Raw genomic sequence first — 25,175 nt, 5'->3', positions numbered from 1 at the left:
TGTTTTGCTTATTTTCATCTCTCCTACTCCGGGAAATGAGTGCAGCTCCTTTTATGACGGACAGGCCCTTTCCCTAGTCCTTGACCTTCTGGCTGAATTCTGCTGAGCTCAGCGGAAAATGCTCTACACGGTTGTGGCTCCCACATGTGGGGAGGGGGAGCAGTGGGGAGGCCCTGGCCCTTCCCAAAAACAGAACAACAATAACAGCGGGCGGACTCTGGAGCCAGGCCGGCCGGGGGCCTGGACAATGTCCCGTGAAAACAGCCAGCGAAGAGGGGTTTGCTTTTGGCAAACCAGCCTCTCAACACCACTGAGTTCTTGTGGCTTCCTCTCCCAGCATGTCCCTGCTGGCTTCCTCCACCTCCTCCCCAGGGACACGTGTGAGCCAGGATGGAGCCTTCCCTGAGGCTTCTAGTCAGAGCTGTAGGTTGGGACTTAGAGGCCGCAGCAAGTTTGTTCCCTACAGTGGACTGCCGCTCTTCAGACCCATCTCCCGAGAGATGCTTCATTCCCCAAGGCAAGAAACCAAGTTTGGTACCCCCTTCAGTGTGTAGGCACCATCCATGTTTGCAGCATGACAGGGTAGCTCACCTGTGAGCCATGGGCCCGTCAGCAGGAGGTGGGAACTTAGACCCGTGGCCCTTGGCCTTTCTGGGTCAGCTCACAGAGGTCCTGAGTGGTTCCCTTGTGCTTGAGGGTCTCCATGTTCCTGTGGGTTGAGCCTTGCCTTAAAGCCAGCTACTTCGACAGCAGAGCATCCTGGCCTGAGAAGCTTGCTCTGAGAGGCTCTGAGAGGCTCTGAGAGGCTCTGAGCCTGCTGGAGAATTTGGAGGGCATGGATGCCTGAGATCTCACTCCCCTATCTCCCACACTCTTAGAAGATGAGGAGGAGGTTGGAAGGGATGATTGAGCTGAGGAGCATGCAGTTGTTGGTGCTAAGCACTGGGCTACTGACCAACTACCTACATAGTTGTCCAAAGGGAGGAACAGGTCTCAGGTTAGTGGGTAGGAAGGGCAATCAATAAAGGCCCTTCCTGACGTCTGGACAAAGTCATGCCCCAGACAGGCCTTGCTGACCACCGATCAACATTCCAGATTTCTTCAGAGTGAGCATAGGGTAGATCTAGGCCAGGAGGGGTCAGGCTATCTGGGCCCTGTACCCCATGAATGATCCAGGAATTCCCAGCTAGAGTCACAATCCTGTACTCCCTCAGCTTCCTAGAGCCTGTGCGGCCACAGCCCATGGTCCTCAGCTGGTCACTGGGCGTCTTTCTCCCTTAGGCTGAGGGGCTGCAGGCACAGCTGAACGTGGCTCTCGAGAGGCTGGCTGAACTGCGCCAAGACCTTGAGGACAGTGAAGAGAGTCGTGAGGGCCTACGCAGGGAGGCCTTGGAGGCTCGCCGGGCGCTGGATGATGAGGTTCAAGAGAAGGATATACTGCAGCACTCCAACACTGAGCTGCGGGCCAGCATCCACAGGGCTGAGCAAGAGAAAGCCAGGTAGGACAGTTACCTTGTAGAGTAGCTATGGGGGAGCCTGCAGCCCTGCTGCTCAGCCTGGCCATAGTGACAGAGCAGGGCAGGGGTAGCCTATGAGCTGTGCCAGAAAGACAGTAAAGGCAACATTCAGCTATCCAGTTTTAAGTGCCTACAAATGGATGCCAACCTACATATGTAGAGAGGCAAGGGACCCATTCCTATCCTTAAGGAGTTCCCATCTAGCAGGTCTAACAGGTGAGAGAACCAAAGTCCCTGTGGGTGACTGGGAAAGCTCGGCTAGATGTGTGGTCTGGGGGGGGGGGATGTGGCTAGAGAGGTAAGCAAGGGTGAGCTAAAGAGGAGCTGAGGGGGGAAAGGGAATGGAGCCCACACTTCTGGCCACTAAGGTTCAGATAGATTCTGAGTCGAAGGTAACTGGAGCCCTCCAGAGGCTGTCTTAGGGCAGCATGTAGCACAGAGCGGAGCAGAACCCTGGGAGTTCCGGACCTCTAAGCCAGCCTATGTATGGCCTGCTCAGTTTGAAGAGATCCAAGGAGGAGCAGGAGCAGAAGCTGCTGTTGCTTCAGGAGACCCAAGTGGCAGCTCAGAAGGAAGCCTGTGAGCTGAGGACCAGGCTGCAGGAGGTGGAACGGGCACAGAGGGATACCTGTCGGAAGCTCCAGGAGCGCCACAGACAGGTGAGGGGACACCCACTTGCCTGCCCAGCCTCCACCTGCCCCATCCTCCTCCCCAGTTCCTGCCTCACAGCCATCCTGGATATCAGGGGGGTTTTTTTGTTTGTTTTTTTTTTGTTTTTTGTTTTTTTTTTTAACTCCTACCCTTTCTGTGGAGCGACACTGGCTGGATCCCCTCCCCTAGTAAGAGCAGTAACTAACTCAAAGCTGCCTCCCACACTCCAATCCACAGGCAACACCCTTCACAAAGAGGAGTCCTGGGGGGGGCGGGGGGGCAGAGTAGGAGAGGTTGAATCCCAAGCCCTCTGCCTAGAACCGAGGTCCCTTGAATAGAGACAGTTCCTAAATGGAGGACTTGTGAGAAGAGGCAGAGGCCACTGGGGCTTCTGGGTCCCTGAGCCTTTGGCCCTGCCCCTAGGTAAGGACTCTGGAAGCTGAGAACCAGAGGAAGAGGCAGGAGGTGAGTGAGCTACAAGCCCAGGTCGCTGGGGATGCCCAACAGCATCGGGAGAACCTGCGGGAGACACGAGAGCTGCAGAGGCAGGTGGCGGAGGCCCAGGCTGCCCGTGATGGCATCCAGAAGGAGGTAGGGAAGCTTGTTGTCCCTCTTAGGGGGAACACTGAGCTCTGGTCCAGCCTGGGACCAAAACAACATCCGTGGAAACACCTATGGGGGGAGTAGGAGGTGGTGTGTGGGAATGATGGATAGAGGCCAGGATGCCCATTCTCTCTATCCGGCATCCCTGTGATAACCTAACCGTGTGCAGCAAGAGGCAAGCAAATGGGATCTGAGGGCAAGGGGCTTGGTGACAGCCGTGACCTCTTCATTTCCCCAGATTTTGTTTTAGAAAAGAGCCAGATCATGCCCAGGTGCTGGGCAGAGTTCTGGGCAGGAGCCAGGTAAAGAGGCTTCAGGGCACTGAATTAATGCCTAGTCCCTTCCCTGTCCTCATCACACATGCCCGACCCCTGCACAAATGTCCCCATGCCCTTGACTCACATAGGCCCTATGCCAGTTCCTGAGACACTAGGCTCAGCCACAACCAGGACTGTAGTTCAGTGTATTAAAGGTACCACAAGCCACCATGGAACAGAGGGGCCTTTCTGGGCTCAGCAGTCCCCAGCTTTCAGACCCAATCTGCACGCCTGGCTGTCTTGAGCACCAGTCATGCCTAGAATGTGGGGGCTTAGCTCCCAAGCCCATGTGACCCGGAATGACCTCAGCCGCACACCTCCTTCTGTGAATAAGGTCATTGTTATGCTGCAGCCACCCAGAAAGGGGGATGAGGCCAGGCCCCTGCTCTGGCTCAGTGGAAGAGAACAGGCTGCCTTTCCCTCTTCCCTGAAGCCGGTACAGCTCCTGTTCATGCATGCACAAGTATGGAGGGCACAGATATTGTCCCATGGCGAGAAATATAACAAAGCACACTTTGGCTCTGAGTAGGCTCTGCAGCAGCAGATGAAGAACAGTGCCCGAGGCAGGTCCCTAGCAGGAGAGGGCAGCCAGTCTATGGTCCTGACTAGCTGAGACTTTGCAGACACCCAGTAGAACCTTAGGCTGCTAAAGGATATGTTACCATGCTGAGGGACATTCCTCACTTGGCTTAGGTAATATCCACCTGCTAAACACACTAGGAGGCAGGTCTAGGGTCCTTCCAGCTATAACCTGTCTTGGGATGATCCTAAGAGTCGTCAAAGGATATATATACTAGACAGGGTTTTCTCGCTGGTCTGGCTACACCTTTGGTCAGCCAGCCTCGATATCAGAAGCCTACATCTGAGCCCCAACATCCTTCCTCCAGGTTCTAGAGCTACGGCAGAAGCTGGCAGAAGTAGAGGCAGCAGGGGAGACAAGGGCAAGGCAGCTGGAGGGGCATCTTGGTGAGAGCCAGAGAGCCGAGCAGACCCTGCAGGCCGAGCTGCGCAGAATCACCAGGAAGCTAAAACAGGCCAGCAACCAGGCTGACAGCCTTCAGAGCAGCCTGGACAATGCCTGTAGCCGAGTCCACGTCTTGGAACAAGAGCTGGCCAAGGCTGAGGGTGCTAGGCGTAATGCAGAAGCCCAGCTGGGCCGGCTGTGGTCCACACTCTGCAGTGGCCTAGGCCAAAGTCAGAACCTCTTGACCTCTCCAAAAAGGCCCCATTCTCCTATAACAGGTAAGTGTTTTCCATTCTATTTTGTGCCCAACCTCTCGCTAGGCCTCACGCCCTACATAATAAGGAGGCTGGACCAGTCCTAACAGCTTGAGGAGTGTGTGCTTACTATAACATATCCTTGCTCCCAGCTCTGTAAGCAGGAGCCACAGAAAGAGAAGCATAGGGTATCTCTATGTCTGTCTCTACCCACATCCCCTCCGCTCTTGCCTCCTGCAGGTGCCTCCCAGACTCGTCCTGGACGCCAAAGGGCCAGTCCCTCTCCCAGATCCTACTCTCCTGCCCGATGGCCCTCGCCTGTACCTGTGGATCCTAACTCAGAGGTCATCGATGTGGCCTTTGTAAGGGATGCCCTGAGGGACCTGGTGCAAAGACTTTTGGAGGCCCAGCAGGAACGGGTAAGATTGGATTAAGGGCTTCCAAACCCTTCCAAAGATGGGACTCTGGGAGGCATGGAGTAACTCAGTCACTCACTCAAGACTGCGGTCCACCTGTCTGGCCATTGCTGGTCTGCTGAGACTCTGGAAAGCACACCACAGTTTTTTAAACTGCACTGTGGTGATAAACACCAGGTGTGGCTCCACTTCTCAAACCTAGTTGCCTCCCACGGCACAGGGCCACGCCATTCTTCAGAGCAGGCGGCAAACACTGTGGGGCTCACCCTACTGAAATAGTCAGTGGGCAGAGGACACGGCGTTAGACACCTGGGCCAGGACACCTGAGTGTTCCCCACAGTCTCTCACCTGGGGACACTCTCCCCTATAGCCACTCACTGATGCCCATGGTCCCAGGACTCTACCAGGGACATGGTGGCTGTCCCCTTATGACTTTCTAGAGAATAGATGAGCTTGGAAGAGAGAATCACAGGGGTTCTCCTCTTCTCTGTGAGCCTCCTCTTCCCCAGTGCTAGACCTGGGGGCGGGTTTCTTAGCTCTAATCCTTGACCTACTGTTCCTATGGTTACCCCTGGCAGCTTCCTACCCTGTGTCTATAGTCTTAGGCTCCTTGGGCCTTGCCCTTTCTCCAGCCTCTGTGCCCTCCTGGGCTAGTGTCATAAGCTCAGCCACCCACTGTAGCTGTCCTTCCCTACAGCTTGTGACCCACCTCATCCCACGACCCTGCCCCACATGCTATGGGCTAGACCAGGAGCTGCCTGCCTGCCCGCCAGACCTCCCTGCTGAGTTCATTCTTTCTGCCTAGGACAACTCTGGCATTCAGATGGCCAATCTGAGCAGCCAACTGAGCGAGGCAGAGAGGGAACGCATCCACCTACAGAGCCGTGTAGAGCAGCTTCAGAGGGACCTAGCAGATGCAGAGGAAGGTGAACCCCTCCTTCCTATGAGGGAGCCCTTCCACGGCCCTGCCCTGCCCACTTTTAGTGTTAGGCCTCTGGAGGGCTCTAGGGTAGGCCTGGGATGGTGCCCAGCCCTCAGGAGGGCTCAGTGCCACCTTCCTCGGTGGTTGGTGTCTTCCCATTAGAGGGGCGGACTCCAGAGACTTCTGGGGCCTGCCGACTCTGCCCATCCTCCTCCTCCTCCAGTTCCACCTCAGGCCAGCTGCAGCTGTGCCCTCTATTTGGTACCTTCCAGAAAGCCACATGACTCCCTTGCCACCTTCTCAGAGAGGCCCTTGGCCTGGTTCTCCGCCAGCTATTTTAAATTTACTGCCCCTCACATTAAAAAGGCGGTGCAGGGGTGGTGCAGCCTAGAGTCCAGAAAAAAAAAAGAGAGAGAGAGAAAGATGGTGGGTAAAGAGAGCTGGGCAGATTCAGAGATCAGTGACCTAAGGTCAGAAGGTCAAACCCAGGACCATTCCCCCCACTCCTACTGAGATGGGGACCCTCCCCCATCCCTGCACCCAGGTGACACTTGCCTTGGCTCACTGAGTCCACTTGCAGCCAGTGCACTGGGACAGGGCAGTGCCCCATAGATCTGCCAAGCTTAGGAGCCTCAAGCTCCACTGCTTCCCCCACAGGCCAGCGCAGGGCCGAGAGTGCGCTGCACAGTGCCCAGGCAGCTCGGGCCCTACAGAAGGAGGCACTCCAGAGGCTGGAGGCAGAGCACCTGGCAAGTGCACGAGCCGCAGGCCAGGAGAGGAGAAGGCTGCAGGTAGGACTCCCGGGAGCTCACTACAGACAAACTAAACAGAGATCCTCGTGGCTATCAGAACACAGCCTGGGGCCCATCCCAGCAGAGCTATCTTTACAGACTGGTGAAACTGAGATCTGGTGGTGGGGACAGAGCTGGCAAGGACTGGCAGAGCTAAGGCTGGATTCCAGCCCTCCAGGTCTGCACATCCATCGAGGCCAGGCCAGCAGGCACAAGAAGGCCCCGCCTAGCTCCGAGATCCTCACAAGGCACTTTGTTATTGCCCCAGGCTAGCTTGTCACTCAGATACAAAAGGACTGGCATGGGACTCAAGTTTCAATTTTAGGCGAGGACATGGGGCCTCAAAAACCCTGGAGAGGCAGCAGCCAGGCCATAGGACTGAACCTGACTCTGGCCTCCCTCTGCCCTCTCAGTAAAGGGCACTACCACAGGCCACAGGTGTAGCAATGCATCACCTGCCGAGCTTCCCCTGGCAGAGGGCAGCTGAGGCCTTCCAAATGCTCCAGGCAGATGTGTAGGGATGAGCACACCCAGCTGGAAGGCCTCCCGCAAAGTATCAGGAAAACAGGGCCCCTGAGCCTATTTCTAAGATAATGTTGGCAGCCATAGGTGGGAATAGGAGTGAAAGCTACAGGTCACTTGTCCCCAAGTGACAAGGCGAATGACTGCCTTTAGGCATCAGAGGTATCACAGGCTTCCTATCTAAGCTTCATCTGAAGAGGCAAATACCAGGTCAAACTGGTCATCAACCCTACCCAGGCCCACACTCTCCCTCTCTGTGCTGGGATCATGGCAGAAGTCCAGCCACCCCCAGAGGCCTTCTGTACACAGCCGTCAGTTGGGCAGGGCCCTCGGCCTATGAGGGGTTCTCGTGGGGAGGATGGAAGGCAGAAAACAGAGCTATATATGGGAGCAGCTTCCTCAAGAGCCCAGGAGGTCTATGAGAAAAAAGGGTTTGAGAAAGACCCTCAGGGCCCAGTTGCTCTGTGTGTGTGTGTGTGTGTGTGTGTGTGTGTAAGGATGTGGCTTTGATGGATGCTGACAGGATCAGTGACATACTCAGGAGATGGGGGGATCTGAGAAGTCAGGGGTGGCCTACTGGGCTGGAGCTGTATTGTTTTACCTGTATGTTCACTTGTGTGTGTTTTCAGCGTATCTCTTAGGGCTTACTCATTTGGAAGTGGACTTTCTAAACCTTTACAGAGTGCAGGGCTGCCAGTGGAGTGTCTTGCCTGAATTCCCCAAGCCAGGAGTATGCTGTTGTCATCTCCTACTCCCCTTCTCTCTCTCTTTTTAAAGATTTATTTATTTTATGTTTATGAGTACACTGTAACTGTCTTCAGATACACACCAGAAGAGGGCATCGGATCCCATTCCAGATGGTTGTGAGTCATCATGAGGTTGCTGGAAATTGAACTCAGGACCTCTGGAAGGGCCGTCAGCACTCTGAACCGCTGAGCTATCTCTCCAGCCCCACCACACAACTCTTCCTTTTTTAAAAAATTTATTTTCTATATTCTTTGTTTATATTCCAAATGATTTTCCCTCTCCCAGTTCCCCCCTCCCACACAACTCTTTTTGTCACTATTCTTTAAGCTTTATTTACTTATTTATTTATGTACGGCATGTGAGTGCTTTATCAGCATGTATATCTGCACACCAGGAGAGGGCGTCACATCCCATAGGACTACAGTTGCAGACTGTTGTGAACCTCCATGTGGTTGCTGGGAATTGAACTCAGGATCTCTGGAAGAGCAGTCAGTGCTCTTAACTGCTGAGCCTTCTCTCCAGCCCTCCCCCCTTTTTGTCACTATCAACTAATTCTATAGATTTTTGACATAGATTCAACACAGATACTCCTCCTGATGTAGTATTCCCACATCAGTGTCGGGCGGAGAACGGCGGTGGCTCCAGTTCAGTGCTTTGTCCTCAGTCCTACCAGACCCAAGGCTGACAGAGGCCCACACGGCACCTCATGTACACAGCTGAGCATTCCTCCCTCTATGTTCATGCTCCCTTGGCTTTGGTTTCTAGCCATCCTTGCCTTTCCGGGGTGTGTACCCCAGTGACGTTGCCGTGGTGAAGAGGTACGGTGTCCCCGAGGATTGCGTCTATGCTCACTTCTCTGATCTCGAACTTGTGCTTTGTTGTCCACGAGGAGACAGTTCATTCTTTGTTTCCCCTTCTTTCTCCAGCCTCCATTCTCAGGTGTTCCTCCAGGGTCATCTCAAGGGTGATTGTCACTGGCTGTGCTCAAGGCTCCTTTCGTGCTGGGCTGGGTCCACTTTCCATGTCCCGGGGATCTTGGTCCCTTTCCTCCCTGGCTGCCTCTGCCTGTGTCTTTGCACTGGAGATCTGTCCCTGAATCTCCTCCAGACTAACCTCGGGGAGGCTGCCTGTTGTCACAAGCCTCGCTTGTGCGGTCAATGTCTGTGCTCACACCTTCTGCAGACCTGGGCCTTCTGCCATAGCCTGTACTTGGCCAACAGCTTCCCATGACTTCGCAGCTTGCGACCGTGAGCCTCAGGCCACTGAGAAGGTTCTGTCTCTGAATGCCACTCTTGCGAGCTTTTTTTTTTCCTTTGCGTGTCTTTGAAAAGGGAAACTCTGCTATTGGAAGTAAGAGCCACTAGAAACTTTCTGGACCCTGTCCTGACATCAAAGCCCCACGGGAAGAAAGACAGAAAGATGTTCCAGTGGCCCCTGCTGTGAGCAGCCATGATAGCCAGCATCGGCATACTTATCTGCCCCTTCCAAAGACCCTCTGTTCTGGGAACTAATAGACAAAGGCCGGCTTCCTAGTGACAATGCTGTAGAGGCGTCCTCTGCTCCAGATTTATCAGTGTGGGATCCAGAGGGGCATAGTGGGCCACCTCATCCATCAGAGCCAGGTTCCCTGAGCTTTGGAGATCTGCCCTTGGAGCCTCCCTCACCCACCCACCCCCTACCCCCACCCCTGCAAGGTGACGTCACTCTGCTTCCACCATCCGTATGAAGATGTCAATGAAGACTTCACTTTCATTGTTTTTATGGGAGTCTCCTAAAACCTACCAATATTATGCCATCTTTTCCTCCTAGTCCTAGCAAAATGTCATTTGCTCCTGGCCAGGAGGAGGAGGCCTGGGGAGCATGGCTATTCTTATAGCTTCCTAGTACCCCTTGCTATAGCTGGGAACTTGCCAGGCCCCACAGGGCTGGCCTGGCGCCCCTCCCTGTTCTGCCAAACCTAGGGCATATTCCAAAGCAAGCCCTGCGTTTTATACAACTTATTTTACTTTCCTGGACTGACCCACCCCCCCACCCCCCTTTGGTTCCCACAAGCCAATGTGTTTGTCAAGAAAAAAGTTAATTAAAAACATATTTTTCTAATTAAATGGTAGGCTGTGCTATGCAAACAGTACAACTCTTGTTTGAGAGTAACTGCTTCCCGTTGCCAGGGCTACCCCAGGGCCCAGCGGAACAACAGGGGCACACAGGGCTGCCATGAGAATCCAGAACAGCAGCAAGGCACACAAGGCTGTCCCGGGGATCCAGCCGAATGACAGGACACACAAGGCTACCCCAGGGACCCAGCCGTACATGTCATGTCCAGAGCATGTACAGTCATGTCCAGAGCATGAGGACACGCACTCGCCCGTCACCAGGGCACATGTATCTGGATAGGCTTCTGAGCAGAGAGTCAAGGGTTGTCCCCTGTGCATACTCCTCACACCCCAGTGGGAAAGTTACTAATGTCCTCTGTGGACTAGCACCTGGTCACAGCCCCAGAGTCCCAGCATCGCCCCAGGAGTCCTTGGGCTCCTGCCCAGGCCTGCCCTGGAGGGAGTGCATCTATAACAGCTCCATGGGCTCTACACAGCCACTGCTCTCTCTTCTGCTGATGAAAGGAAGCCTCAGGACCAAAGTCGAGACACACCTGGCCTGGCTTGGAGACACACGTTTGCTGAGGCACACGTTGTGGATCTGAAGCCATGGTGGTTGTCACATGTTTGCAGCTGTAATTCCTTGACGATGTCATATTTGTTTGGAATTGTTTGTGCCAAGACTTTTTCATGCTATAAAAGGAACTGTTGAGTTGCCTGCCCTTGTCCATCACTGAAATGATAGAAACTGCCCCAAATTAGCGTTTCTAGAATGGCTAACTCCTGCCGTGCTCACTAACTCCCTAACCCAATCCTGGCCAGTCTTTATCTTTGCCCTTTTCTTGGGTCAGTGTGTCTTTTGGGAGTTAGGCGTACCAAGAGCCTGTGTATACATCTATTCAACACCTGGATGGACTCACGCATGTATGTAAATATGTTACAGGAATGCATGCGCACAGTGGGTCACTGGACAGAGGTGTATCTGGAATCAGATTCCCATTGCCCCGAATCATGGTGGGGCTTTTTGTTGTTCCTGTTCTTGTTCTTAATCTGCCTTGGCCAACATTTGTCTTGTCAAATAATCTGCTTCCATCTCTTCCCTCGTGTTTATCTGGTTCACTCTCTTCAGCTCCTATCTTTAATAATACCGTCTTCTTTATTCCCCCTTGTTGCAGGCTTTTATGTTTTTAAAGTGGAGAGAGTAACCTGTTGGTGTTTCAGTTTTCCTAGCTGTGGCTTGTTATGTGTCCTGCAGTAGTTTTCGTTTGTTTGTTGGGTTGGCTGGCTAGCTGGGTTTTTTTGTTTTTTTTTCAGTCATGTAGCCCAGGCTAGCCTCAAATTCAGTACATTATTAATGGTGACTTTGAACATCTAATTTTTCCTGCCTCCACCTCCCAAGTACTTTGTTGACGGGAAGGTATCACCATGCTGGGTTTATGCAGTGCTGGAGAACAAACCCAGACTCCATGCACACGAGGCGTGTACCCTAGCAACTGAGCTACACCCCAGACTCCCTCAAGTTTTGGTTACAAATCCTCACCCTTTCTTCCAGTTTCCCTGGACCCTTTTGTCACTTTTTGTTGCTATGTGTCCCTTGTGCACATGCTCCCTGGAGAGGCTGGGTTTGGTACAGAGGACAGCTTGTCTAGGTCAGCTTCATATGGCTGTCTATATTGGTGTGGGCTTGCCAAATGCCTATTGTACTTTCGGTTTGGTTTGTCTGTTCACAGGGTAGATAATGTTTGAGATCAACAAATAGAATTTTGAAGAATATTAAACCATATGGTGGCTGGGCATGATCAGACAGGAGGGCTAGCACACAGTAGACAGCAGTGTGTTTGTAACTTCAGCATTTGAGGTCAGACAGAACCCTGGAGCCCACTGACGAATCAGCTTAGTAGGATAAATGAGATCTAGGTTCAGTGAGATAGCCTTGTCTCAAAATACATGGAGGAGCTGGAGAGATGGCTCAGGGTTAAAAGCACTTGCTCCTTTTGCAAAGAACCCAGGTATGCAGGACTGACAGTACCCACATGGTGACTCACAACACTGTGACTCCAGTTCTAGGGGATCCAATCAGTGACCTTTTCTGACCTTTGCAGGCACCAGGCATGGATGTGGTTTACATATACATATATGTGTGTATGGGTGTATGTGTATATACCTATATGTGTATATGTATATGTGTATATATGTATATATGTGTATGTGTATATGTGTATATGTGTATATATGCAAGCAAACACTCTTACACACAAAATAAAAATAAATTTTGAAAAACCCTAAGGTAGCGAATGATCATGGAAGATATACATCAACCTCTAGTGTCCACAAATTCGGGCATATGCACCTGCACACACATGTGAACAAGCTCATATGTATGCGCACGTGCACGCCCGCACACACGCGCACTCCCCTTACTCCCCAAGCCATTAACTAGGGCCCAAAGGGTGGGTTTAGGGTACTAGTAGCTTGTTCTGTTCTTCTTAATGAAGCCAAAGGAGATTCAGAGAGTCCCCCACTTTCTGCTGTTACAGCAACCACTACGCAGAGCACAGCACATATCCTTGGCCATGTCTGTCTGGTCTTGTACAGCCACATAGACCAGCAGGCTCTCTAGGAGACGTCATGACTTTCATGCTTCTGGGTTCTCTGTCTCCTCTCCCTCTCTCCTCTCTCCCTCTCCCCCCTCTCCCTCTTCCACTTCTTTCCCTATCCCTCCCTTCTTCCCTCCTCCCTTCCCCTTCCTAGGAGAAAGTAGACACCCTGCGTCAGGCCCTGGAAGAGAGCAGCAGGCACAGCCAGAGCCTTGCGGACAAGGGGAGGCTCCTGGAGCAGCCCCTGCAGCAGGTGAGGGGGCCCCAAAAGGACAGGTATATCTGTCACCAAAAGGCAGTGAACCTGCTCACCATGGTAAGATTTTACAGGCCTAGTAAGTTCTTCAGCATAAAAGGAGGCCTGGGCAGATAGATAGGCAGGTGTGAAGTCATGCACTGACCCAGACAGCATCCAGTTCCCGGGGGACAGGCAGGAAAACTGAGGTTGGGGGGCGGGGGAGACAGCACAGGGAATCAGAGGACTTTCTTGCTGCACAGTAGGCACTTCCAGAAAGAGGGGTTATCAGCAAGTGCGTAGTTTGCGGGGAAGAATAAGCTGATCCCAAGACCATCCTTGGACAGAATGCCTGGCCGCGAGAGGCCACGGATCCACCATCCCTGGCCCGTGTCCCTGCAGCCCCTCTCTCCACTCAGGTGCTTCCGCGGAGCCATAGGGAACGGGCAGAGAGGCGCGCCCTGCGAGAGCAAACGTCTTCACTGCGCACGGAGCGGGCCCGCCTACAGGGGGAGCTCGCGGCACTGCGCACGCGCCTCATACAGGTACCTGTTTCAAGGCAGGAAAGATGCCTGGAGGTACAAGAGGGCTGCGAGAAGTGGGGGAAAGTCCCATGGCTGGCCAGAAAGCGCATACTGGGCAAAGAAAGGTTGGCCTGGTCGGCTTCAGTGTGGGCACTTGGCCTGGCAATGCTGCCAAGTTCAGAGCCAGCTCCAAAGCTTCAAGCATCTTATAGAGACTTAACAAGGTACCCTACCTTGACTGCCATTGAGGGAGGTGGATCAATGGCACCACCCCTGACTTTGTGGCCAGCTCTGCAAAACTAATTGGGCCCCAAGTCCTGTTCACAGTGGAAACGGCACCAGACATTAAGGATGCTATGGGCTGTGTCAGGGGCAGCAAGCGAGTTGGCCAGTATGGTGTTCTGCAAGCTTCTCTCCATGTCCATAGCCTGTTTCCCCTCTGATATTTCTCAAGGAGAGTGCATACTGGGCTTGTGTAGAGCAGTGCAGGCAGGCAGGCCATACAGTGAGGCCAGGCAGTGGTGATGCTCTGTAGCGCTAGGGATAGCCATTTGCTTAGCACATGTCAGGGCACGAGACAGACTCTATGCAGCCTGGTGTCTACTAAGCTGCTAAGAAATAGGAAGGGGGCAACACAGCCCATCTAAGCTAGTTTTGCAGATTTCTGGGCTAGCCAGGGCTAGCATGGAGTTTTGATATCTTCATTGCCCTCTCCAAGTCAGAAGAGGCCCAGAGCAGTGGCTTCATAGAAAGCAGTCAGGAGGGAGATGGCATGTAAGGGAGAGGAGGGGAGGAGAGAATCGGCCAGGCTGCCCAACTAGCAAACTGATCCCTTAGGATTTTGTCTCCCCATTTGCAAAGCAAGGAAGCAGAAACACTGGTGTGGAGACACTGGGGGCATCAGGCATGAGGGCCAAGGCAGGCTGCCCCTCTCAAGGCTTTGTTACTTAACCCCCACCCCAAGCCTGCCCAGGGCACAGGACCCAGTGGGTGGGGACACTCACAAAAAACACCAACCAGCTTGTCTATTCAAGGCTACCTGCCCTCCCGCAAGGGGAAAGCAGATTTAGCGGGACCCAGTCCCCAGGATCTTTATGCAGTTGCTGGAAGGAAAGATGTACTGTCCCCAGCCTGAGCAGGGCTGGAGAGCGGGGCCATGCCTTCCTGCATATTGCTGGGGCAAAGGAGGTGGCACTGCCTAGGGGCAACAGAGCAAGCTGTGGGCACGATGCCAGCCTTGTATCCTTGGGGCCCAGGAGGGGGAGGGTGGAACAGCTAATTAGTTCCAGGAGGTCAGCTGTGAGGGGGCCCCACAAACCCATAAACCCTTTATTGGTGTCTCAGGAGGGGAAACCCGGATGTGGACATTTATTTATTTTGGATTTCACTTTTCTCTCCTCTTTATAACATGCATTTCTAGCCGCATAACTAGATTTTTAAAGAAACAGGGTCCCCTTTCCAGTGGAGAGGACTCTTTGTTTTTCTCAGTCCTGAAGAGCAAAGTTTTTATTTCATTTTGTTTTTTTAAGGCTCAGATCCTGACCCTATAAGTTTGCCCATGCAAACAACTCCCTATATCCCACAGTCCATGAGACTCTCCTGTCTCATGGGCTTCAGACCCCAGATGGCAAAGGTAGGTCTGCCCGGTACTGAAGAGGGGACTTCACGACACTTGGACATGACGCCAGGCCAGAAGCAGGCGGACACAGCATTGAGCAGACGAGCAGTCTGGCTTAAGAGCAAGGCCAGGCTCTAGTCCTGCCTGGTGAGGCTGTGAGGTGAGGGTCCCATACGTTTCCGAGAACACCCTGAAAAGAGCCAGCGCTCCTTGTGTGAGCAGGCAGGCTTCTGCTGTTCTCCAAGAGAAGGGTTCCACAGCAGCTGTGTCTTCCAGAGGTTCCATCTGCAGGGTAAAAGGATCCCTGATCTTCCCATGGAAAAGACTTCTGTCTCATATCTAAGCTATGGGCTGCTCCTCCTCTCCTGCACCCCTCTTGGTGGGGTGAGTGAGTGACTAGGAGGTCTCTGTCCCAGAATGGATAGCAAAAACAGCTCCTTGACACCGGCTTGTTGGCACTGTGAGAGCAACCACAGCCAGATCATGGCTCTGGGTATGCAGAGGTAGAAGGGCCCATGCATTGCAAAAAGCCCAGGAACATCCGGGGCTCAAGCAGCCTCAAGAAGTAGGACATCGGTCTTCAAATGCCACCTCCCTTACCAAGGATCACTACATGGACTCCTGCTAGTCTAAAACAGGGCAGACCCTTGCTCCCCACTCCTTAACTCCTACTGTGACTGCAGATGCCAACAGACCTGGGCAGGGGTGGTACCCTTGCCAAGTCCACCAGGTCTCAGGAGATTTGGAGTCCGCCCCTGAGCACCGGTTATTCTCCAGAGGGAAGTCTGACCCGATATCGCACCTCTGCTGGAAAGACCCTGAGTCTCACCATGGTTCTGCTCTCCCTCTCTCCGCAGACAGAGCAGGAGACCCTGAGGAAGGAGGAGGACACAGCATCGCTGGGGGCCAAGAAGGAGCTTCTACTCCAGTCTCTCAGCAGCCTACAGCAGGAAGTAGAAGGGGCCTTGCGGCAGAGCCAGCAGCTGCAGGTGAGCTGGGCCAGCGGAGTTCCATGGTATGCACGTATGCACGTATGCACGTACGCACACACGCACGCACGCACATACGTACGCACATAAGTTTGGGGACAAACCTGGGGCAGACAGACTCAAGTGCCGTGGTCCCCAAGCGGTGGGCCCACGTGTATCTCATGTATGCGAATGCCACATGTGCATGCATGTACAGAAAAGGCAGCTGGACAGGCATGGCTCTGCAAAATGGCACAAGAACGGGACAGAAGATCGGGCAGGCCTGGAGGACAGGGCCATACATATCTCCTAGGCTCAGGGCTTGACACCAACCTGTGCTCCTTTGAGGCCTCAGTTTCCCCTTCCTCCACGGCACACTCCCTGTCCCCTCCCCCCATTTCTAGTTGACTACCCTTTAGGGAGGATAGATAGCAACGATATTCAATAACCTCCAAGGGAAACTGGGATGCTGTTCACACAGATTTAAGGCCCACTCCGGGGCCCTGTGGCTTGGGCTCCAGCCCAGCAAAACCCTTAGCAGGTGGCCTGGACTCAGAACCGGTAGGCTTGATAGGTATGCCAACTCCAGGTCCACTGCTGGTCCGGGGCCAAAGCCAGCACCCAGCAGAAAGCAGCGGCGGGCCTAAGACAGGAAGTGCAGCCCCACAGATAGGGTGGGGCATCCCACTGGACGGGACCCCAGGATCCCAGCAGCCCTCGGCGCCTGTGTTCTTATTCCAGGCCCAGATGGCTGAGCTGGAACGGGCCCACACCCAGCGGCTCCAGGAACTGGCTGCCCAGCACCAGCGGGACCTGGCAGCTGAGGCTGAGCGGCTCCGTGAGGCCCAGCTGCAGGCCACACAGGCTCTGGAGTCCCGTGAGCAGATTCACCAGCAGAGGGTAAAGGTCCTGGAAAGGCAGGTAGGGCCAGGAGCCCAGTTACTCTGAGCAGGGCTGTGTAAGGAAAAAGGAAGGGCCTCTGTCCCTGTGGCGAGGCAACCACATGACCACTAGTGGAAGCCTTGGGCCCCAGTTTGCCCTGCGTGTCTGCCCTTTCCCGGGAGCAGCTCCACCGCTCACACACAGCTCAGTGAGTGGTAGAACATGGGTTCCAAACCTCTGCTGCCCTGTCCCCAAGAGGATGATGATTAGGATAGTTTCTGTCAGAGGTAGCCATGAGACCAGCCAGTCATGTACAGGTAACAGTGGAGGACCCCCACTTGTCCTTGGAGTCCCTGGGGAGAACACTAGCATGTGACCCGCTTAGTGGGTGAGGAAAGGCATCTGAGCGCAGAGCCTTGGGTATGTCTGTGCATACAGTGCACTCATACAGGTGCGTGCCTGCATTGAGCCTGTCGCAGCTGAGCTGCTGAGTCCTAAGAACCTTAAGAACCAGAGCCACTGGACAATGGCGGTGCATGTCTGTAATCCCAGCACCCAGGAGGCAGAGGCAGGTGGATCTTTGAGTATGAGACCAGCCTGGTGTACAGAGAGAGTTCCAGGGCAGCCAGGGCTACACAGAGAAACCCTGGTGCAAACAAACAAAAACAAACAAACAAACCAAAGAAACAAAACCACCTTAGGACCATTGATGGTCAAAATCCTTATTTTACAGAAAAGAAATACAGAGGCAGGGGAAATGTCTGCCCTACCCTCAATTTAGTTTCCCCTACCCACTAGTGATGCTTATTTTAACCCAGTCATTTGAAGTTCATCCCTGACCTGAACAGAAAAGAATCCCTTCACTGTTCACAGGATGCTCATGGACGTTCAAAATGACAGGCCTAAACTGATGAGTCCCTCTGTCCACCCACCTGCTATTTCTATTCCATGCCCACGACCTTAGGAGCCGTAGATTGCAGCTTCCAGAGCCTTTCCTGACACAATTCTCAATGACTGTGTTCCTGGGGTCACCCCACACACACACCTGACTGAGCCCCTACTCTGTCTCCAGGTAGCTAGCCTGAAGAAGCAGCTGGACCAGGAAGTGTGGCGGCGGCAGCAGCAGCGACAGGCCCACAGTGACTAGACCTCTTGAGCCAAGCACTGCCCTCCTGCAGTACCTTCCCTTCAACCCTGTGCTGGGTGGCCTGCACTGGGGGATGTGTTAGGGCTCTATGCTAGTGGAGAAACTGGTGCTATACACACTAGAGGGGCCATGGTCAACAAACATCGGTGTGTTGTGAGAAAGTACACAAATGAGCAGCCACCAACCAAAGCACACTACTCCCTCCTCAGCTCCTCCCAAACTGCAGAAGTCCTGCCTGTGGGGACTGCAGCCTCCAGCTGGGCTGGGCCACATTGCTCTTTGATACTCCTTCCTGCTGCAGGGAGCAGGGATGTTGTCCACCCCTCAGCCCATACTGGGCCTGGGGCTCCACTTCTAGATGAGACCTGCTACTTGGGCCAAGCACTGGTGGCTGGACCCTGTCAAACCAGCACCCTCACCACGGGCTACATTCCGTGCCCTCAGTCCTGTAAACACAGGGAAACACATGGAAAACATTTCCACCAGCAAGAGCCAAAAACACAATGTCCTGCAAGGCCAGCCACCACACCCCACATCCAGAGGCCACAGAATCTTCCGCATCCAGGAACTGCAGTCCCCGTCACAGTGGCAGGTGGCTGGAAATGACTCAGATGCAAGCCCCGTGACTCGCTGGCCACAGGGGTGTTGGAGATCTGAAGCTGTTCCAGAATCTCCCATTTACACACACACACACACACACACACACACACATACACAATTGCTGAAAAATGCCAGTGGGCAATCCTGTTCTGGTTGCTATGGCGACCAAGGCTATCATCTTACCAGACCCTGTTTCAGTCTCACCTGTGGGCATCTATGTGCCTCTCTCCTATTTAGCACTGGTCAGAATGACTTGTCTTCCCCTCCAACAAGTCTCCTTGGCATTGTAAATGACACTTTCTAGCACCCCTAGGGTATCAGGCAACCTGGTAAATTCTTGCCTGCACCACAGGGTGCAGGTTGTCCAGTGACTTGTGTTTTTGCCAGGACTTCCTGAAGCCTCTTCAAGGACTCAGGCATGAGGCAGGAAAGGCAGGAAACTCCTGGCATCCATCCAGTCACAGGCACGTAGCTAAGGCCAAGATGTGTGGCAGCCTGTCAGTGTACTTCAAGATCACCAGGGACTTAAGATCTGTCATCCTGTCAGACCTCTGGTTGAACTTAGTAACTGGATCCTGCACATTCGAGGTGGGCAGATGGGCCTTATCACCACCGATAGTGTGAAGAAGGATCCTGCAGGCTCTGAAAGGAAAAACACAGAGACTGGTTGGCAATGGCTTCCTTGGACAAAGGAGTTGGTGGTGGCATAGGTACCCTGATATATGCCCACCTACAGTTTCCAGGTCCCGGCAAACAGTCTAGCGGAGAAGAGTGGATGGACTGTCCCATAGAGGCCTGAGAAACTGGGATTTCATAGTTAGCCCTCACCTTCCTCCTCCTCTGGTCTGCAGCTCCCCCGTGGAAGTGGTGCACCATCCCCTTGAGGACCTGAGAGTGGAACAGAAACTGGAGACTTCCACAGGAGGCCAGGGAGTTCCTCCGCTGCTCATTCAGGGAGCCCGCCTCCAGAGATAGATAATGCCTTCCTCTTCCTGACCTTGCAAGGCTCAATGGTGTCCCTGGGACATCAATGGGACTGAAGTTGACAGCTGAGGAGGTATTATAAAGATACCTGGAAGCAGAGGACACAGTTCGGCAGGAAGAGGTCTGGATACTTCTCAGCACTGAAATGAAAGACACTGTGACCTGACCAAGGTGCTCCCTGGTGATCCAACCAAGGTGCTCCCTGGTGATCCAACCAAGGTGCTCCCTGGTGATCCAACCAAGGTGCTCCCTAGTGATCCAACCAAGGTGCTCCCCGGTGCTCCAGGGCCATCTTTACACTGGCTGCTCAGGAGAGCATTTCCAGTACAGTGAGGGCTTCAGAGATTGCCACACTTTGAGTATTTACATCAACGCAGGAGGTATTTTCACTTATTCAACCTAAAGGAATGTATTTGTGTTGAGAAGGGATGTTTTCTAAAGAATATATTGCATTTCTCTAAACATTTTCTAAGGCGTGTGCACATTGGTATGTGTTAAATGGTGAGTACTGCCCTGGGCAGAGTGGTGGTGGCTGTGCGTGGAAGGTCTTCACAGAGGTGCTCAGACACCACAGTTTGTGGCTGAGGAAACCTAGCAGCTAGGCCAAAATCAGATAGGGAACTAAGTACAAGCACTTAGTCAAATCCAGTACCCCATGCTGGTTATACCCAGTCTACTTGCTCAGAGGAACTGCTGGCACAGGCATGCAGACTGACATGGGCAGAAGGGCACCTTGCAGTAGAGGTGATGCCAGAGAAGGAGGCAGCTGGGGTGAACAATTCAGGCTATGCAGGTGGTAGGGGACCTGGCTTTTCCAGAGTTTGAGAGGAATGGGCCCTGATACCTCACTGCTGGGACTGCCCAGTCCCACTTGCAGGGGAAGGTGGGCACTTTCTTCTTCTGGCTTGTCCCACATTAGGTTCCTGGCCTGTACAAAGTCCAGTGGATCCCAACATCCATTTGGGAGATGCTAGCCTCAAATGGGAGTCTCAGCTCTGCTCTTGAGCTGAACAATCGGGACAGGCACTCTGGATGAGGTCTCTGAGAACGTGAAGTGGCCCTTATGCCTGGTCTTGCAACAACAGAGCCCCAGGGACCCTCATGGAGCCTGGAGTTGTAGGTATAGTGCCTCCTACTCCGTGTCTGGTACTGGCCAATCTCTAGATGTGACATCTGAACTCTTAACCTGGCCTTTTCTACAAGCTGGTCCTGGGCCCAGTGACCCTATTTGTCATCTCCCTCCAGGGACCTGAGAGGCTGGCAAAGCAGGTGGGTAGCCAAGGGTTTGACCATAGCTCCATTTTAACTACTGCTGGAGCAGCCTGTAACCAACATGCACCGTTTATTTGAGATGTCTAAGATATCAATATTTTAAACATGCATCCCATGTCGTTTGACAATGGAGATACATCTGAGAAATGTCACTGGGTGACTTTGTCACTGCAGAATGCCATGGAATTTTGTTACACAAACAGAGATCGCTACAATATCCCTGGGTGATCTGCTCTTTGGAAGTCATCTGGAATATGTGGTCCTTGACTGACTGAAAGATTGTTAAACAAGAAAATAAAACCTCACAGGAGAAATGTAAAGATCACACCAGCACACATAATCCAAGCCCCACTGCTGCAGAGGGGAACCTGAGAAGTTCCTTTCTCCCACACACACACACTTAGGATGGTTGCAGTGGGCATGCTACTTTGAACACTGTCTCCCAAATATTTTACTTGACGTGATACTATCAGGGTTTTCCTAATGCCTTCTAAAAAAATTCTAGCAGCATGACTTTATCTGTTGTGGTTTCTCAGGTCTACATGCCCATCCTGTGTCAGCTGCCTTGGTGTTCAGGATACAGGGAATAGAATGGTCCCTGCAGGAGATGATGGACCCCAAGGTACCTGATGGACCCCAAGTCCACATATGCATGTGTTCCCAGCCACCATGAACCTTAAATGGACTCAGAGTTTTCCATAGACCAACTCCTACATCCCAGGGGAGTGGGTAGGAACGTTCTGCCTGAGCCCCACCTGCATTCTGTTCCTATTTGTGGACAAACAAGTTATAGCCACTTTGAGAGCACATGCTGAGCTCCAGCTAATGGTCACCCCACATTCAAAAGCAATGGTCATGTCATGCGTGCTGAGGTCAGCAGGCCCTACGTGCACATGCTGTGTGCAGGTGTGATACCCTTCCCCTCTCAGGCAAGGGGAACTGCCCAGGCTCACATATGGGTGGGCCATGGGCTTCTCCTCAGGAGTTGGGACCCACTTTCCCCAGGGCCCTGAGGCCTCTCCCAACTCATCCTGGAAGAGTAGATCCTCACTGGTGTGAGGGAAGGGTTGCCTGATAGAGTTGTTGTAGGGGAGCACGTGTTCCTCCAGCCACCTCCAAAGGGAAGGAGAAAAAGGTAAGAGCAGGCTGCAGCCTCAGGCCTGCTGTGTGGGACCAGCTGACTGGGCCTCATTCCCCTACCAGGCGGAACAAGGATAGTGTTCCCCATCTTGACCTTCACGGACCCCTAAGGCCTGAACATCTGGTGGGTGGCTCTGGAGCTCCCCCGTATAAACAGGCACACACAGTCAGGCCCTAAATTAAAGTGTCACAGGCCTCTTGGGGAGCTCGGGTTTCCTGCTGCAGAACATGAGCCTGCTTGATAAAACGATTTGGGTTATGATAAATGTGGATTTTCTGTGGTAGAGACAAAGGCGCCCTTGAGTCCAGAGGGGAGCCTAAAACAGCACGTTGCTGAAAAGTATTTCCTGATCATATTTTTAGCACCTGAAAAAAGATTTTTTTCTCTCTCTCTTTTTGCCCGTGGGTCTTGTATGTGTGTGTGTGTGTGTAATGTGATACCCAGCAACAATAGTGAGATATGTTAGCCCCCCACCTCACCCCCAATCCTGTCTCCCAGGCCTTGCTGGAAATCTGCACAGGGCACCCACATGAGGATAGCCGTAAGCACCACACCACTATCCTTGATGGAGATCAGAGGATCCAGTCTGCAGCTGGACCTGTGCACAAGCCCAGCTCTGAGACAGGCCTCTGCCCTGGCGCCCCACAGCTGATCAGGAGGTTCTAGTGGAAAGCAGTCAGGACCCCATGTCCCGCCACTAGTTCACCACCCCTGGAGGGATAGTCTTCAATCAAGGACTCCATTGAGCACCACTGTGTGCTCCACTTGACAGTGCGCTGAGTGCTGCGGCAACCCAGAAATCCCCAGGCAGACCCAAACCCTTGACTAGGATCCTCTGAGGCATGCTCTCTGGGAGAAGGTTGGCAGCGCTGAGGTGGGAACAGTGGCCAGGCATAGGGTAGAGCCAGGCCATGTGGTTGGAGAGAACAGGGCTCGGTAGTTATGGGCTACACTTGGTGTCCCATGGGCAGAAAGGCAAATCTGAATTCTCTCCAGGCTTCTGCCCCGAGGCTTGGTGCTGCCTCCTGCACTTCTGTATGCAAAAGCCAATGACAAAAGAGAAGAGAAGAGAAGAGAAGAGAAGAGAAGAGAAGAGAAGAGAAGAGAAGAGAAGAGAAGAGAAGAGAAGAGAAGAGAAGAGAAGAGAAGAGAGCTTCCAAGGAGGCCCTGTGCGCAACACCAGGAAACAAGAGACTCTTAGGTCCCCTGCATGGTGGCCAGGCCTGTGGGCAGCTCTGTGCTAGAAGCTGTGCAAGAGAGATACCTTACAAGGCCTGGTCCTGGCCCTGTTGTGATCTGGTCAGTGAGCTGAGGGAATTCACCACAGAGTACTTTTAAATCCAGAAGCCTGGCCAGAGAGCTGATCGGTTTTTGTTGTTTTAGTTTTGCTAGAAACGATTTCTTCATGTAGCCCTAATTATCCTAGAACTCTGGTCTTGAACTCAGAGATCCACCTGCCTCCTGAGTGTTGGGATTAAAGTCACCACCACAACCGGCACCAGGAGCTGATCTTCTATAGCCAATTGTACAGCAGAACATTTCACATCTCCAGCCTTGGCTTACCCATCTGCCAAACAGGATCACTCCACACAGCTGGAGGGGTGGGCCAGAGGAAGGCAAGCCACGCCCCAGGTATAGGGTTGAAGTGGTCAGTGCAAACAAAAATGGCAGTCAGGGGCTGCCTCCTTAAATCCAGTGCCTGGCTCCTGCCTGATGCTGAGGCAAGGGGGTTGGGAGTTTGACAGTAGTGAGTCTGCTGAGAACACGATCTGTGTGAGCTAGGAATCCCTGACTGCATACGGTGAACTCTCTACTATACTTTTAAAATAAAATGCAATGTCCTTTGCTGTAACTGAAACACAGCATATGCTTGTTAGAGAGATTTTTGGGAAATACAGAAAAAATGCAAAGGCAGCATAAGCCAGAATCTCAGTGGCAGTTGCTGTTTCGCCTGTGGTTCTTCTTCTTCTTCTTCTCCTTCTCCTTCTCCTTCTCCTTCTCCTTCTCCTTCTCCTCCTCCTCCTCCTCCTCCTCCTCCTCCTCCTCCTCCTCCTCCTCCTCCTCCCCCTCCTCCTCCCCTCCCCGTCCCCTCCCCCTCCCCCTCCCCCACCCCCTTCCCCTTTCTCTTCCTCTTCTTCCTGGCTTCTCTTTGAGAGGTAGCATCTTGTCTTTGGGGATCCCAGATTTGGTTTATAGTTACTTGTCACCCAACAGTAGGATCTTCTCAAGAAGGGCCAGAAAGGCTAGGGAGCCTTAGCAACCGACTTGCCCCCCAGGGCCTGGGTGACCAGCATACCCCGCGGGTTTCCCTAAAGTTGTCCAGCTGTGCTATGTGGCTGATCCCTTTGGGAAAAGCCCTTACCCGAGAGAAAGCTGTCTTTGAGTCTCCCCAATCCAAGACTCATCCTCAGTGAAACCAGATAAGACCCTGGGACAGGTTTCAGCTGGTTCTGAAAGTTAATGCTCTAGGCTAGAGCTGGGGTGTGGTCACGCTAGGTTCGTCTAAGTGTTGCAGGGTGAAGTGGCCCAGACTGACATTCTATCAGGAAAAGCCAGATGCTCTGGCCTGACAGGGACCCCAGAGGACACACAGGAAGCCTGTTCAAAATCAGGCCTGAGGGCAACAAGTCAGCTTCGGAACTGCTGGGTTAGCCCAGGCGCCTCTTGTGGGCAGGCCCTAAGCTGGGGACAGGAGAATGTAAGTCCTCACCTCAAGATAGCCCAAATGCAAGGGAGCACGAGGGCCTCTGGTCTGGAGGTGGAGCCAACCCAGTACTAGTTCGACTTTAATGAGCCTCGACACCGGAGGGCCTGGGAGCTGCGCTCGGGCCCCCTCCCACCCAGAGGACCAGCAAGTTAAAAATGCCACTATTTGCATGACCCCGCCTTTCCCCGCCCCTCCCGGGTGGCCGCCTAGGCAGGCTATTTAAACCCGGGTCCCCGCGGTAGGCCGGCGGTCCGCGGTCCTGCCTCGTGTCTTCCCAAACTGAGCGGGTTCCCGGAGTGCGACACGAGCTAGCGAGCTAGCGGGAGGGGACGGTGCGGTCAGTCGGCCGTGCGTTGACTGCAGCCACCTGCCCGAGCCCCGTGGCCCGTCCTCAGATCCTGGCGATGCGCCGCGGCGCCGCCTGGGCGCTGCTGCTGGCCGCAGCCCTGGGGCTCGGGGCGCGCGGGGTGCGCGCTGCGGTGGCCCTCGCCGACTTCTACCCGTTCGGCACGAAACGCGGCGACGCCGTCACGCCGAAGCAGGACGACGGTGGCTCAGGGCTGCAGCCCCTCTCGGTGCCCTTCCCGTTCTTCGGCGCCGAGCACTCCGGACTCTACGTGAGTAACCCCGAGCTCGCGGGGGCTCCGGGGAGGGCGCCGCTGCCCTTCACCCCAACTCGCGCCGCCGCCGCCGCCAGCAACTT

At 53.6% G+C, this 25,175-nt stretch overlaps 2 protein-coding genes across 3 annotated transcripts in view; both read left to right on the top strand.

The window, feature by feature from the left end:
• Crocc2 (ciliary rootlet coiled-coil, rootletin family member 2) overlaps positions 1–18,198 on the top strand; it is a 55,144-nt gene extending 36,946 nt beyond the window's left edge. The window contains exons 22-32 of the mRNA XM_052193401.1: positions 1,282–1,499; positions 2,017–2,176; positions 2,592–2,759; positions 3,976–4,330; positions 4,547–4,725; positions 5,528–5,648; positions 6,302–6,435; positions 12,549–12,647; positions 13,049–13,174; positions 15,629–15,760; positions 17,694–18,198. Coding sequence (XP_052049361.1) covers positions 1,282–1,499; positions 2,017–2,176; positions 2,592–2,759; positions 3,976–4,330; positions 4,547–4,725; positions 5,528–5,648; positions 6,302–6,435; positions 12,549–12,647; positions 13,049–13,174; positions 15,629–15,760; positions 17,694–17,768 — 1,767 coding nt within the window. The 3' untranslated portion in view covers positions 17,769–18,198. The remainder of the gene's footprint in view (positions 1–1,281; positions 1,500–2,016; positions 2,177–2,591; positions 2,760–3,975; positions 4,331–4,546; positions 4,726–5,527; positions 5,649–6,301; positions 6,436–12,548; positions 12,648–13,048; positions 13,175–15,628; positions 15,761–17,693) is intronic.
• A 6,529-nt stretch (positions 18,199–24,727) lies between these two features.
• Sned1 (sushi, nidogen and EGF like domains 1) overlaps positions 24,728–25,175 on the top strand; it is a 63,458-nt gene continuing 63,010 nt past the window's right edge. For both annotated transcript variants that reach the window (XM_052191808.1, XM_052191809.1), the window contains exon 1: positions 24,728–25,089. In XM_052191808.1, the coding sequence (XP_052047768.1) occupies positions 24,877–25,089 (213 nt within the window). In that variant the 5' untranslated portion in view covers positions 24,728–24,876. The remainder of the gene's footprint in view (positions 25,090–25,175) is intronic.

This window comes from Apodemus sylvaticus, chromosome 9 (assembly GCF_947179515.1).
Source record: "Apodemus sylvaticus chromosome 9, mApoSyl1.1, whole genome shotgun sequence".
NCBI lineage: Eukaryota > Metazoa > Chordata > Mammalia > Rodentia > Muridae > Apodemus > Apodemus sylvaticus.
Note: the sequence above shows the minus strand (reverse complement) of the source record. Positions and strands in the feature narration are given on the sequence as shown.